This window comes from Trachemys scripta, chromosome 10, assembly GCF_013100865.1.
Source record: "Trachemys scripta elegans isolate TJP31775 chromosome 10, CAS_Tse_1.0, whole genome shotgun sequence".
NCBI lineage: Eukaryota > Metazoa > Chordata > Testudines > Emydidae > Trachemys > Trachemys scripta.
Window position 1 is genome coordinate 41484963 of NC_048307.1, and position 16108 is coordinate 41501070.

Consider the following 16108-nt stretch of genomic DNA (forward strand, 5'->3'; position numbering starts at 1 on the left):
TAGATAATGGCATAGAGAATACACTTATGTCTGTGGACGATATCAAGCTGGGAGGGGTTGCAAATGCTTTGGAGGATAGGATTAAAATCAAAATGATCTGGACAAACTGGAGAAATGGTCTGAAGTAAATTGCTCCTTGTGCTTAGCATACCAGAGGCAGATATGAGGTCTACATCAATTTTGAAAGGAAAAATATTCCAATTTTCAAAGCCTGATTGTATCAGCATAACAGATGTATAAAGCTTTATTTTCATTTTACCAGGTAAGTAACAAGCCCAAACTTTATACCAGTTCAAAACTTTAACATCTCCAATCTAAGGTACTCTGCACCAAAAAAGCACTTTGCTAACTCATATATGTATATCTACATATTTTTAGTGACCCACGTACCTTTCAGAGAGGTACCAATGCCAATGCTATTTTTTCTTCCCAGAAGTACAAGTAAAGGATCCACTAAAATAATTACTGTAGCCCCATCAAAAAAAGAACAAAAGAAAAGAAAAAGTGAAACACAGGCTGAAATAACCCACACTGTAATGAGCATAGAAGAACCAAACAGTTACACCTCTAACCTGAGCATATGCTTATCAGGAGCATAATTACTGTCTGATGTTATAGTGGTACTGATAGACCGAGCCCTGTGTATGCTGTAGCATACTGACCCCATATTCCATGGCAAGAACTCCTAAATTCAACATCATTATAATATTTCAATGAAAATACCCTTTGTTCCCTTCCCTCATCCCCCAGGTCCATTTCCACTGTATTTCCATTAACCTAAATTAGTCAGGGATTGGGAAACACCAGAAGTATAGGCTACCTATAGAACATTACATGAGCCTGGGAGATGAGCAGCTGGAAGCTCTACAAGCTCTCCCATCCCCTTCCATGCATGTGGGGAAGGAGGATGTGAACTGAGCCACCCAGAAAGCACCATGGCGCTGAAGATAGGAGAGTGGAACTAGGCTGCTTGGAGAACATTGTAAAAAGACCACTATAAAAAAAAAACTAACCAGACTCAGGGTTTTTTTTTTTTTTTTTTTGGTACTTGAGTATTTTTGTTATATTCTTCAGAGAACTTCACTACCCCACTCTCCAAGCCTTGGCTACTACAGTAGCCCTCACTTAACCATGCTCCCACTTAACATTGTTTTGATGTTTCATCCCTGCTCCATTAGAGAACATGCTCGTTTAAAGTTGTGCAATGCTCCCTTATAACATCATTTGGCTGCCTGCTTTGTCCATGGCTTGCAGGATTCTCCAGAAGAACAGCAACTTTATGAGAGCATTGCACAACTTGTAACAGGGTGGGCTGGCAGCCCTCCTATCAGCTTCCCTCTCCCCCCACCCCCCGAGTGTCTCCCGCTCGCCGGCATACTCCACGGATCAGCACCTTCCCCCTGCTCCCCCGCCTCCTGCCCACAGCAATCAGCTGTTTTGCAGCATTCAGGAGGTGGGGGGGGGGGAAGGAGCAAGGATGCGGTGTGCTCCGAGGAGGAGGTGGAGCGGGGCTGGGAAGAGGTGGGGCAAGGGTGGGAGTTTGGAGGAAGGGGTGGAGTGGGCAGGCCTGGGGCAGAGCCAGAGGTTGAGCCACTCCTCAGTAAAGTCAGTGCCTGTGCTTGCACAGTAGGGGAAGCTGGCACTGCTGCTGCTCAAGGCATTTCCTAGCCTACAATGACACCTTCAGCCTCCTTGCCTGCCTCATTGTCTGCAGTGGGCTGTGACTGTGTGGGGTAAGGCGGGGGCATCTCCCTACTACAGTACAGTATGGTACAGTATGTATGTTTGTAAACACACACCACGTGCACGCTAACCCCCCCCCCCCCCCCCCCCCCCCCATTTACTTTTGCTTTATGGCCCAGCTGCCGCCCTGCTCAGGAACAGGGCACTACAAGAAGTGCTTGCGAGGCCACAAGCTGCCTGCAAAGCAGCTGCAGGGGGTGTACAGCAGCAGCCCTGCCTTGCTGTCTTGAGGCTGAATAAACAATGTTCCATCCGCTCCCCACTCTTCGCTGGAGGGGGGTAAGAACACAGGGGGTGGCAGCCTGCCCAAAGCAAGTTACAGTAATAGCGTTCCAGTGCCTGCTTCACTGTAGCAAGAGGGAGACGCAGCATAGAGATGCACAGAACCCATGAAAGTCTGTGAAATCCAAGGGAGCTTTGCCATTCACTTTAATGCCAGCTGCATCTCTTAGCCCCTGCATTCACACAGCAGGGAGGGGCACAGCCTGGGTGCTGAGTGCATGGTTCTAGGGGAGATACAGCAGGGCCAGTTTTCCAGGGCACCCTGGAAGACAGGCCTTTGGTCCTCCAGCAGGGCTTCTGTGAAAGTAAGAACCTCCATAACTAGTCCTAGCCTAAACCCACAGGGCTTCCAGTAGGGGAGCAGATTACCATGAAGAATGACATGGGTTATCCAAATTCTTTCCCTTGCAATAGTTGATTGATGCTGTATGACCCCGGCCACTCCAGGCTGAAGGGAGTGAAGAGTAGCACATGCATGCGCCATCTGGAGGAGCATCACCCAGCACCATGAGTCAAAAACATCCAGCAAGTGATAGTGGAGTGCCTAGCAGTAACAGTACCACTAGCACCAAGAAAACCAGGAAAATCATTGGTATGGGTACTAAATTAGACATTTTAAAGCGTTTTGATGTAGGCGAGCATGCAGTAGACATAGGCATCACTCTAGGTCTTACTCCAACCACTATGAGAACAATTCGGAATAATGCCGACAAGATCAGGGCTAGTGCTCGGTGTGTAACACCGCTTAGTGTTACTACAATAAGTTGATCAAGAAGTAGTTTGCTGGAAAACATGAAGCATCTTCTCTCACTGTGGATAGAGGATCAAAACCAGTGGAACATATCTTTAAGTTTGCTAGTGATACAAGCTAAGGCAAAAAGTTTGTATGATAATTTGAAGAGAGACCAAGGTGAAGGGTCACAGACAGAGACTTTCACAGCAAGTCGGGGATGGTTTGATCGGTTCAAGAGGTACTTCCACCTGCATAACATCAAGACGGCTAATGCTGATACTGCAGCAGCTAAAAAATTCCCCGATTATCTCAAAAAAATAATTGAGGAAGGTGGCTACTCCCTTAAACAAGTCTTCAATGTCGATGAAATGGGCCTGTAATGCAAGAGGATGCCTGAGCGGACTTACATTTCCTGAGAGGAGAAGACAGTGCCCGGATTTAAAGCAGCTAAAGACTCTTTAACCTTGCTTCTAGGTGGTAATGCTGCAGGAGACATGAAGGTGAAATCGTTGACAGTGCACCAATATGAAACACCACGCACTCTCAAGGGATTTTCAAAAGGAACATCTTCTGGTCATTTGGAGATCCAATAAGAAGGCATGGATAACTGGAGCTATTTTTTCAGAATGGCTAACTCTCTATGCCATCCCTGCATGGAAGGAATACTGTGCCAAGGAAAATCTTGATTTCAAGATTTTATTGCTTATTGATAATGCATTGGCTCATCCAATCAACCTGGATGACCTGTGTGAAAACGTCTAAGTTGTCTTTCTGCCACCTAGCACCACATCACTCATCCAGCCCATGGACCAAGGAGCCATCGCTGCATTTAACGCGTATTACTTACGCCGTACTTTCAACCAGCTCATCAGAGGCACCGATGGGGAAAGCAAACCTACGATTTGACAATTTTGGTGTGACTACAACATCCTGAAGTGCATCAATAACATTGGTGAGTCCTGGGCTGAAGTTACTCAGGCATGCATGAATGGTGCGTGGGGGAAGTTGTGGCCTGAATGTGTCAATGACTTAAAAGGATTTAAAGATGTTGTCCCCGCTATGAAGAAACATATCCTCGACTTGGCCAAGAAAGCAGGTTTTGATGAGGTGGAAGAAGCTGTGGAAGCAGAGAAAGAACTGACAGGAAGGGGATGCAATGCATGACAGTTCGTTAGCAAGAGTTATGCTAACTGTAACCCTAATAACGCGAGATTTGTAGAAGCGAGGAATGTGTGAGGCGAGTGGGAAAGAACTGTGTGAGAAGTTGTTGCGACCTTGTGTAAATAATATGGAATGTAGACTAAGAGTCTACATTAGTGAGCAAAACAAGATATCAGAATGACCTTTGTATAAACAAAATGCAGCTGTTGCTCATTACTGTCTGTAACAAAAGGTATAAATGCTTGCTGTAATTGTTTACCTGTTGAGAGACCTGTTTAGCTCTCTCCCTCTATGCAATTGATAGAGAGAAAGTAAAGTATCTGATTTGCTGTACCCAAACAAAAAGTGAGAACTCTGTTATTCTCCGACGTTACACAACTTCTGCAATCACATGGAGAAGAGCTAACCAATGAAGATCTAATGCAACTAGACGTGACGAGAGCAATGGAAAAAGGGGGCTAAGAAGTAAAAGAAGAACCAACCCATTGAAATTTGACTGCCAAACGTCTTTCTGAAGCTGTGATAAATGAAGGGGGGAAGCTCCATTTTATGGACACCCAGCCAGCCAGAAGCTATAAAATTCCTCTTAGTAGCTGTTCTCTAATTGCTCTATCTGTAAAGGGTTAAAAAGTCTCACTGCTATACATAGGTAAAAGGAAGTGAGTGGGCACCTGGCCGGGCACTTCCCCTCCCGGGCTTTGGCGGCACAGGGTCCGGAGGCATGGGGGCTGCCTGAAGCTGGTAGCGCTTGGGCAACCCCGCTCTTAAACAGAGTCGAAGAGGAGCAGAGCCTCCAGCTGCGGCGGCTCTGCTCCTCCCCGACTCTTCGGCTCTGTTTAAGAGCCGGGCTGCCCGAGCGCTACCGGCTTCGGGCAGCCCCCGTGCCTCCGGACCCTGCGCTGCCGGAGCCCAGGAGGGGAAGTGCCCGGCCGGCGGCTGGGGTCCGGAGGCAAGGGGGCTGCCTGAAGCCCACAGCGCTCGGGCAGCTCGGCTCTTAAACAGAGCCGAAGAGTCTGACAGAGCAGGAAGACAGAACAAAATATTGCACGCCTGGCTGAAGCAAAAAGGGAAATTTTACAAAACTGCTGACTTCTGTGGCAAATTCCATGGTCTTGGAACTGCAGAACACAGAGCACCCTACTAGTTGGATTCATTATAAACTAAATGGTATATTCTGTCCTCTAATCACAGGTTAACCCAAGCACTGTACCACTGTTAAGAGTTCTGAAATACCATGCCATTCTTCCTTCTGCACTGCTGCTGGCAGTGGCGCTGCCCTCAGAGCTGGGCACTCAGCCAGCAGCCACTGCTCTCTGGCCACCCAGCTTGAGCCCGACACCTCTCAGATTAAGCACTGCTGACAGTTGTTTGTTTAACCCATTCTTAAAAACCTCCAATGACAGAAATTCCACAATTTTCCCTAATGTCTAACCCAAATCTCCCTTGCTGCAATTTAAATCCATTACTTCTTGTCCCGTCGTCAGTGGTTAAAAAGAACCATTTATCACCCTCCTCTGTAATAGCCTTTTACACATACTTGAACACTGCCATATCCACCCTCACTTGTCTCTTCTCCAGACCAAACAAACCCATTTTTTTCAATCTTTCCTCATAGGTCATGTTTTCTAGACTTTAATCATTTTTCTTGCTCTCCTCTGGACTTTCTCCAGTTTGTTCACAGCCTTCTCAAAGTGTGGTGCTCAGAACTAGACATAATAATCCAGTTGAGACCTTATCAGTGCTGAGTAGACTTGAAGAGTTACTTCTTGTGTCTTGCTTACAACACTCCTGCCAACACATTCCAGAACAAGATTGACTTTTTTTGGCAACAGTATTACATTGTTGACTCATTTTTTAGTTTGTGATCCACTATAACCCCCAGATCCTTTTCTGCAGTACTCCTTCCTAGGCAGTCATTTCCCATTTTGTATTTCAGAAATTGATTATTGGTTACTAAGTGTAATACTTTGAATTTTTCCTTATTGAATTTCATCCTATTTATTTCAAACCATCTCTTGAGTTTGTCAAGATCATTTTGAATTCTAATCCTGTTCTCCAAAGCATGTGCAACCTGTCTGCTTGGTATCATCTGCAAACTTTATAAGTGTACTCTCTATGCCATTATTCAAATAATTTATGAAGATATTCAATGGAACTGGATCCAGGACAGATCCCTGCAGGACCCCACTTGATATGCCCTTCTAATTTGTTTGTGAACCTGTAGAGGGGTTTGGCCAGGGCTTGTCCCTCTCCGGGGTGGCGGGGGACCACACCACCTCGCTACTTCCTTCCAATTGTTGACGAGGAATTAGCCTGGTCGTGGGAGTCTCTCACCACGGCAGCAATAAAGGCAAACACAGACAGTTATTCATGCCGGCCTGTAGTCGGCGGGAATAGCGAATCAAGGGCTCAGGTTCTCAGGCAGGAGCTGAACAACAGTATATGTAATTTGCAGGCCCAGGCCCTGGGTTGGGGCGGGGCAGTAGAGAGTCGATGGCTTAGGCCCTCAGGCAGGGGCTGAGCAAAGGCAGGTAAACAACAAACCCAGGCTCTTGGCTCAGAGGGGCCTGAGAGAGGGGGAGACTGCCACCCCCCAGTTGGGTGGCAGTGGGGGACGCAGGCCCACCCACTCCACTGCGTCCCAGCCTGGGGCCCTAACAGCGGCAGAAGGCCTGCTGTTGAGTCAGTGGGGATCCTGGCCACAACACACTGACATAGGCTCTGGCAGTGCTACAGCCAGACTTGGGTCGGCTGCCCCTGGGGTACTTCCTAACTCCCCCTCTAGAGGTATCTGGTTCCGGACGGAGTCCTCTTGGGGGTCAAGTACCATGGGCTCCTCAGGGTAACTGGCGAGGGGTAGGCTTGGCAGCTCCTCTGGGTAACTGGTGAGGGACAAGACTTGGCAGCTCCTCCGGGCTCTGGTCAGCGTTAAGCGTTGGTCGGGCAGGCCAGTCTTCGGGTCCGCTGCTGGTTGGCGGGGTCTCCCAACTGAGAACTAGGCAGCAGGCATCTGGCCTCTCTGGCGGCTGCTCCTCCAGTGAGCTCTGGGGTTGGGCTTTTATACTTCCCATCCTGTGCCTTGACCTCTGAGGGACGGGTGCAGGACTCGCTGGCTCCGCCCACTTTGGTGTCTGGAGGGGCCCGTCCCTCTCTGGGGCGGTGGGGGACCACACTGCCTCACTACACACACACATCCCCATCAAGTCTGGCTCCCGCTTGTCAGGGCCAGACCCTTCCATACCTCCCAGCCGGGACAGAAAGTCTGCATTCGCATGGTCTTTACCTACTCTATGGCGAACAGTAAAAGCATAGGGCTGTACTGCCAGGTACCATTGCATTATTCTTGCATTATTATTTTTCATTTTGGCCAGCCATTGGAGTGAGGCATGGTCGGTGACCAACGTGAATGGGCCCCTGAGGAGGTAGTAACACAGGGCACCACAAGCCCATTTCACCGCAAGGGCCTCCTTCTCTACCACCGCGTAGTTCTTCTCCCAAGGAAACAATTTCCAGCTAATATACATGACCAGGTGTTGTTCTCCATCGATCTCCTTGGACAGGATGGCCCAAGTCCTACCTCCAAGGCGTCCGTTTGGAGGATGAACTCCTGGTCAAAGTCTGGGCTATATAGAACAGGTTCGTGGCAGGGACTCTCTTTGAGTGTCTGAAAGATGTCTTCGCACTCTGGGGTCCAAACCAGACACTGGGGGCTGTCCTTGGTTAAAAGCCCAGTCAAGGGGGCTGTGATGGACACAATCAGGGAATAAAATGCTGATAGTAGCCGGCAAGTCCCAGGAACTGGCGCACTTGGTGCTTCGTGATGGGCAACGGGCAGGCTGCCAGGGCCTGAACCTTTCCCATAAGGGGCTTCACTTGTCCTCTCCCCATGATGTACCCAAGATTCGTGGTCTCTTGCCATCCAAGGCGGCATTTTTTTGGATTGGCTGTCAACCCAGCTGCCCGCAGGGACCTCAGGACCGCAGCTACCCTCTCTAGGTGGTCCTCCCAATGGCAGCTGTAAACAACCACATCACCCAGATATGCTGCAGCGTAGTCTCGGTGGGGTCGGAGGATGCAGTCCATCAGCTGTTGAAACGTTGCCGGTGCCCCATGGATGCCGAAGGGTATCCGAGTAAATTGATACAGGCCTGTGGTGGTGGCAAATGCAGTCTTTTCCCTGGAGTCGGGGTCGAGGGGCATCTGCCAGTAACCTTTGCTCAGACCGAGGGTGGTGAAGAAGCGGGCCTCCCCTAAACGGCCCAGCAGTTCATCTACATGGGGCATAGGAGACACATTGAATTTTGAAATGGCGTTGACACATCAGAAGTTGATACTGAAGCGCTGTGTTCCATCGGGCTTGGGTACCAGCACTACTGGGCTGCGCCATTCGCTCTGCGATGGTTCGATGACTCCCAGGTCTAGCGTAGCCTGTACTTCCTTCTTGACGACTTGCCAAATGTGGTGAGGCAAGGGCCTGGTCGGTTCCCAGATCACCACCCCAGGCTCCATCTGAATGGTATGATGGAGTAGGGTCATGTAGCCCGGTTGGATTGTGAAGGTTCATGGGAATGCCTGCAGGAGGCACTGGGTCTGCTTATATTGCTCCTTGGTAAGTGTCTTCCCGAGCTGGAGCCCACAGGGTCCTCTGTCAGGGGTGCACAGGGGCCCAGCTCTGGCTCTGGTGGGCAAGGGTTAATTAATAGGCCCTCTCGTGCCCACCAAGGCTTCAGGTATCGTTGAGTTTTCTTGTGCCGGTTGGGTTGGTTGATTTCATAGGTGACGGGCCCGGCCTTTCGGACCACCTCAGAGGGCCCTTGCCAATGGGCCAGTAACTTTGACTCGCTCGAGGGCAGGAGGAGCGGAACCCGGGTTGAAGTCGCGGATCTGTGTGTCCTGGTTATAGGCTTGGGCCTGAGCTTCCTGCCTTCAAGTTTTCCCGAGCTAGGGCTCCTGCCTGAGCGAGGCGTTCCTGAAGCTGGAGGACGTACTTCAGGAGGCACTGGATCAGTGACCAGGCTTGCTCCCATGTCTCACACATGAGGTCCAGCAACCCCTGCGGGTGACGTCAATACAATAGCTCAAAGGGGGAAAATTTCATGGAGGAGTGGGGCACCTCACAGATGGCCAGAAGCAAGGGCGAGAGTAGCTGATCCCACCAGTGTAGGTCATCTGGGGGAAACTTGCGCAGCATGTCCTTCAAGGAACGGTTAAACTGTTCAACCAAGCCATCCGTTTGCAGGTGGTAGACGGAGGTGCACAGCTGCTTAATCCCCAGGAGGTTGCACACCTGCCACAGCAGCCGTGAGGTGAAGTTGCTGCCCCGGTTGGTAAGGATTTCCCGTGGCAGGCCCATGCGGGTGAAGACCTACACGCGCTTGTCAGTGATGGTTTGGGCGGTGATGTTCTGTAGCAATACTGCTTCAGGGAAACGGGTGGCATAGTCCACGATGACCAGTACGTACTGAAAACTGGCAATACTTTTCGGAAGGGGGCCCACCAAGTCCATGCCAACTTGCTCGAACGGCGTTTCTACAATGGGCATGGGAATCAACAGGGCCTTGGGTGTCCGTGAGGGAGCAGCTACTGACATTCTGGACAGGAACTACAATAGTTCCTCACCTTCTGGTGTACACCGGGCCAGAAGAACTGCGTCAGAATTCGGGCGAGGGTCTTTTCATGGCCCAAGTGCCCTGCAGCCGGGATGCTGTGGGCGAGTTTCATTACAGCTCATCAGTAACATCGAGGCATGAGAAGTTGGGTCTGGAGCTCTCCAGTGTGGGGATCTCATTCCACCCAATAGAGATGGTCACGGCGCAACTCGAAACGGGCCCACTGCTTTGCCCAGGACTGATCGATCAGGGTCCCATTGACGGCCCATTGATATGCTTGACTGAGGGTGGGGTCCTCCCTTTGGTCCCGACAAAAGTCAGTGTTAAGCATGGGTTCGATGGCGGGCCCCGGTGGGGAGTCCTCAGGTTCTCCTCCCTGTCCATTGGGGTCTGGTTCCTCCCCCTCCTCGGAGTGGGTCTCGGGGCAGCCCCCTTCCAACACTGGGGTGACCTCAGGACCTTTCTCAGCACTCGAGCGAAGGACCTCTGGGAACTCGGGCCAATCACGACCCAGGATCATTGGGTAGGCTAGCTGAGAATCCAGGCTGACCACCATCAACCACATGACCCTGTCCATGGTTAGCCGGACTTGGGCACTGGGGTAGGGCCAGACATCACCGTGGATACATTGCAGTTGAATCATCCTCAGGTGCGGGTCAGCCTAAGCTTTGGCGGATTAGCATCTGGCCGCAGCCTGAATCAGTAAGGGCCAGGGCCAGGGTCAGGCAATCCCCAATGACTACTGGCACCGTAATCTGGGTGGGGTGCTGCCGTTGGGCGCAGGTTTCTCCCGTGCACGTGTGACCGAAGCTGCAGTCCATCTCAGTGCAGTCACATTGCAGGTGTCCGTATTTCCCGCAGTAGAAACAGGGTCTGGAGCTCTGGGCGGACGTTCCCATGGGGTCCCTGGGGGTGCTTCAATTGGTCCCCCTAATCCCTGGCTCAAGGGTCGCTGGGCTTGTCAAACTGGCACCTCAGGTCGTCTATACCAGGACTCCTTGCCCCGTGAAGAGTTTTGCAGTTCGGTCCGGGCGTTCCCCTTCTTCTCTAGGTTAGGGCACTCAGGCCCTGGTGGGTGGGCTTGAATCGCCGGTCCCCTCCAGGGCTTCAGCCGTGAGGAAATCCTCCATCAGAGTGACGGTGGCGGCCAGCATAGCAGGCTGATGGCAGAGCACCCAGACCCTTCCTTGCAGGAGGATGTTGATGAATTGTTCCATAATAACTTGCTCAGTGAGCTCGTCTGGGGTTCGCCTCTTGGGCTATAGCCACTGCTTGCATGCCTGCCTCAGTTCCTGGGCCACCAACCGAGGTCAGGCACCCGCAGGGAAGGTCAGACTCTGGAACCGTTGCTGGAAGGTTTTCAGGCTGACATCCAAGGCATCTAGGATCGTCGCCTTTTCCCGGGTGTAGTCCCGTGCCTCCTCCGTTGATAGCCCACGGTACACTGTTTGGGCTGACCCGGTCAGATATGGGGCCAGGAGGGTGGCCCATTGATCTCGGACCCACCCCACGACTAATGCCACCCTCTCAAAGGTCACGAGGAAGGCCTCAGGATCATTGTTGGGGCTCATCTTGGTCAGTCAGATCAGCGGGGCTATGCTGGACGGCCCAACAGCATCTCCCAGCTGGGGTTCCGCAGGACGGGGGAGCAGAGTTGCCAACTGCTGCAGGCATTGTCGCTGGTGATCCAGGTGCTGGCGTCCCAGCTCCAAAATCAGCTGTTGCTGCTGTGCCCCTAACTGTTGGACCAGCTGCTGCTCCTGTTGGAGCTGGGCTGCCACTTGCTGCTGTTGAAGCTGGGCTGCCTGCTGCTGGCTCTCAGCCAGGAACTTAATGAGCTGATCCATATCCCTGGTCATCCTGGGCACATTCCTCCTAAGACTCCCTACTCACAGGGATTGGGGGACCACTGCCCGCATTCTCCACCATGTGTAGAGGGGTTTGGCCGGGGCTCGTCCCTCTCCGGGGCGGCAGGGGACCACACCGCCTCGCTACTTCCTTCCAGTTGTTGACGGGAATAAGCCTGGCTGTGGGAGTCTCTCACCGCGGCAGCAATAAAGGCAAACACTGACAGTTATTTGTGCCAGCCCATGGTCGACAGGAATAGCGAGTCAAGGGCTCAGGTCCTCAGTCAGGAGCTGAGCAACAGTTTATGTAATTTGCAGACCCCGGTCCTGGGTCAAAGTGGGGCAGCAGAGAGTCAATGGCTCAGGCCCTCAGGCAGGGGCTGAGGAAAGGCAGGTAAACAAGCCCAGGCTCTTGGCTCAGAGGGGCCTGGGAGAGGGGGAGACTGCCACCCACAAGTTGGGGTCCCTGGGGGACCCAAGTTGGGTGCAGGGGGGACGCAGGCCCACCCACTCCATTGCGTCCTAGCCCAGGGCCCTAGCAGCGGTAGAAGGCCTGCAACTGAGTCAGTGGGGATCCTGGCCACAACACACTGACACTTTGGTGTCCAGAGGGGCTCGTCCCTCTCGGGGGGAGAGGGGGGCAGGGGACCACACCGCCTTGCTACAGAACCATTAATAACTACTCTGAGAATGCTTTCCCAACCAGTAGTGCACCCACCTTATAGTAGGTTTATCTAGGCTATATTTCCCTAGTTTGTTTATGAGAAGGTCATGTGACACAGTATCAAAAAGTGTCATGTGACATACTTCTTGCTGGGCAGAAACAAAGAAGCCCAGGATACGGGAGTCACAGTCTGAAGCTACACAGAGTAGTAGGAAGTTTGTTACCTCATTGCTACACGTAGTTCTTGTTCATAATAAAGGATTTATCTTGATACCGGTCTGCTTGTCAATTAGATACTACATTAGCAGCTAGCATAGTTTTGTTTCTGAACAAATGCATAGATGAAATGCCTCTTTTCAAAAATTTGTATTATGAAACAGGATTAAAATAGTGATCTCTCATACCCAACAACCACACAAGGACCATATTCTTATTAGACTACACATCTAAGCTGTGGACCTAAAGCAGTGGTTTTCATCCTGTGGTCCACGGACATCTGTCTAAGATTTCCAAAGGGGTTCGCACCTCCATTTGAAATTTGTAGGGGTCCTCAAATGAAAAAAGGTTGAAAACCACTGGCCTAAAGGAGTATGGACATGGCACTTAAAGAAGGCAACCATTATTTTTCTTAGTTTCACACACATACACTCTGCCAGCTTACTCCATGCAGCATCGATGTATTTTGTTCAAAGTCCTTCACTTGACTTTCACTGTTAGCCAGCTGACTATGACCTTGGTGCAGCTCTTGGTTTTGTTCATCTGTTACCTGAACTGTTACATAGTCTTTAAGTTTCTGCACACAATTATAACAGTGTTCCAGCGCCTGCTCTTTTGAATCTCCACCAAACTGAATACGAAACATGCGGCATTCATTCTGTTTAAAGCCAAAAAGAGAAATTAATTTGAGTGTGCATCTCACCAAACAATTTTATTTTTAATTAAATTTGTATTTATTGTAGCCAAAACAAAATAGTGATAGTTACTGGATCACTGCACCAACTATAAACACAAGGTTGGTTAACTTTCTCCTTGCTGTATAAGAACATAAGAACGGCCATATTGGGTCAGACCAAAGGTCCATCTAGCCCAGTGTCCTGTCTTCCAACAGTGACCAATGCCAGGTGCCCAGAGGGAATGAACAGAACAGATAATCATCAAGTGATCCATCCCGTCACCCATTCCCAGCTCCCAGCAAACAGAGGCTAGGGACACCATCCCTGCCCATGCTGGCTAATAACCACTGATTGGCAAAGAATTCCACAGGTTGACTGTGCATTGTGTGAATAAATGCTTCCTTTTGTTTGTTTTAAACCTGCTGCCTATTAATTTCATCTTCATTTACTCCAAAGGAGCTACACCAGAAACATTTTATCAAATAGTCAAAGCTGTTTTTCCAGTGCAAATATGGAACCAGGAACTGTAAGCAAGAAGCTTTTACTTTTGCACATTCCACTATTTATCTGCATCTTAAAGGGAGAATTTTCAGTCTGCCATAAGTTGATGCTGAAATATTAAGGCATATTCAACTTCAATTTATCGCTTTAAAATTTTTGGAAAGTTGATGGTTCACTGCATTTCTAATGCAACAGTGGCTAACATAAAGCCCATGAATGTTTAACTACTAGCATCCACGGCTGCAAATGTGATTTCCTGACAAGTAACACTCCGCCTGCAGCCAGACCACCAAAGACTAATCAGAACTCTCACCATCTAAGCCTGGTGAGGCTTGGGCAATTACTTGAATCAGAGATTGCCAAAAGATAAAGCAGGCTGCTGCAAGTATTTCTGGGGAAGTAAGAAGCACATTCCTTCTGTCATTATTAAACTAATGTCCCAGGGTCCAATTAAGGGCCCTCTCTGGGACATTGGTTTAATAATGACAGAAGGAATGTAGAATCTTTTAGAGGATACAAACCAAGTTCTGACCACTTTTTGCCACTAAAAAACCAACAGCACTACAGAGAAGAGCAGAGGTATTAGCCATGGAATCCAGGCCAAATTCTGACTCTGGTATTATTATTACATGGTAATTACATTTTCCATTCCTAAATTTTCCTTACAGTTTCAATTTATTAAGTTATTCTTCATTTCAGACCCTCCTGAACCCACAGTTTAGTGTGAATATGCATAGTTAAGCAGTTGTTGCCTTCTACCCCAGAGTTAGCTGCACTTCAGTGGTGGAGAAAATGCTCTGAGTATAATTTGTACTGCTGTTTAAGTTTATGTAGTGAGACAGAGTGACCTCCCTCCCTGCGTGGGCAGAGCCAAATCTACCCCACCCCTGCTCACTGGAAGTACCAGGGCAGGACAGGAAATAGAAAAGGAGAGTCCTGGACTTCAGTTGCTGCTGAGCCACAGGAGAGTGGAGGTCTCTTCTAGGGAGCAAATGCCCCTACAAGAGCCTAGCCTAGCCCTGCCACCTTGCCATCAGGGGAGGCAGATGAGGACCCCAAGGAGCTGCCAGAGCTACCAGTAACTGAATACCCTGAGGAGACAGGGGATGTTTGGACCATGGTACCCTACACCCAGACTGTGGTAGGAAATAGTCCAGGGGGACCAGACTCTAGTCCAGTTCTGCTGCTGGAGTGTGAGTCAGTGTGTTGTCTGGATTCCCCACTGACCCAGTGGTGAAGCACTCAGCCACTGTTAAGGCCCTGGGCTGGAACCTGGTGAAGTTAGGTGGGCCTGGGTTCCCCTACCCCCTGCTGTCAGCCCCCACCCCTTGGGTAGCGGCCTATTAACTCCTAGGCCAGAAGGCCCTATGTGTTGTCTGCCCCAGCCAGGTGGCTGAGGGCTTAAGACTGTTTGTGGTTCTGCCTTGCCCAGAGGGCCAGAGCTCCCTCACAGATGGCTAATTATAGGCTGTTAATTACTGTCTTCCCCAGCCAGGTGTCTGTGGGCTAAGGAGTGTTGTGCCTCACCCCACACAGGGGGCTGGAGCTCTCCCCTATAAGACTGTTACTTGCAGTCTGCCAGTAGTGAGGCCTTATTAGAAATCCACTCTACTAGAGTATGAGGGACCATGAGAGCAGTGGTTCTCAAACTTTTGTACTGGTGACCCCTTTCACATAGCAAGCCCCTTATAAATTAAAACACTTTTAAATATATTTAACACCATTATAAATGCTGGAGGCAAAGCAGGGTTTGGGGGTGGAGGCTGACCGCTCACGACCTCCCATGTAATAACCTCATGACCCCCTGAGGGGTCCCAACCCCCAGTTTGAGAACCTCTGTGCTAGATCTTACAAAGCATATTGGGATTCTTCACGATGAAAGATGCTCCTTAAATGAAAGGCTATTATAATCACTTTTTGAAACTGTCTTTGGAAGCACTTATTAGTGAAAACCAGTCTCACTCAATCCACTCCCGCATAAACAATGCCCTCAGTTCCATGAGGTTCTGGATCACTTTGCACTCATGGAATAGCCAACAATGCATACAATGGTAACAGAGTCTCACATAATGTTACCTTTTAATTATATAATGAATGGAGAACTTGTTTTGAAATACTGAAACAATATCTTATAAAAACCCCTCACCAGATGGATGCTGTATAATTTCCAAGGTGAGTTTGATGGCATCCGCCTTGACAGAAGTCACATCACACAAAAGACTGGAAACTGTAACTACTAGATATAATTCTGTAAATTACTTTGAAAATGCAGGCCAAAAAAGGATTCAAGTATCTGTCATGCATGTCTTTCATGTGAGCGTGCATGCTGTAAGGAAAGGAGTACTTGTGGCACCTTAGAGACTAACAAATTTATTAGAGCATAAGCTTTCGTGGATTACAGCCCACTTCTTCGGATGCATATAGAGTGAAACATATATTGAGGAGATATATATACACACATACAGAGAGCATGAACAGGTGGGAGTTGTCTTACCAACTCTGAGAGGCCAATTAAGTAAGAGAAAAAAAACTTTTGAAGTGATAATCAAGATAGCCCAGTACAGACAGTTTGATAAGAAGTGTGAGAATACTTACAAGGGGAGATAGATTTAATGTTTGTAATGGCTCAGCCATTCCCAGTCCTTATTCAATCCTGAGTTGATTGTATCTAGTTT

The 16108-nt window shown here is 49.5% G+C and overlaps 1 protein-coding gene across 1 annotated transcript in view; it reads right to left on the minus strand.

Annotated features, from left to right (window-relative positions):
- The window catches only part of REC114 (REC114 meiotic recombination protein), a 107461-nt gene that overhangs the window by 21576 nt on the left and 69777 nt on the right, over positions 1-16108 (minus strand). Inside the window, exon 4 of the mRNA XM_034783725.1 lies at positions 12701-12913. Within this exon, the coding sequence (XP_034639616.1) occupies positions 12701-12913 (213 nt within the window). The remainder of the gene's footprint in view (positions 1-12700; positions 12914-16108) is intronic.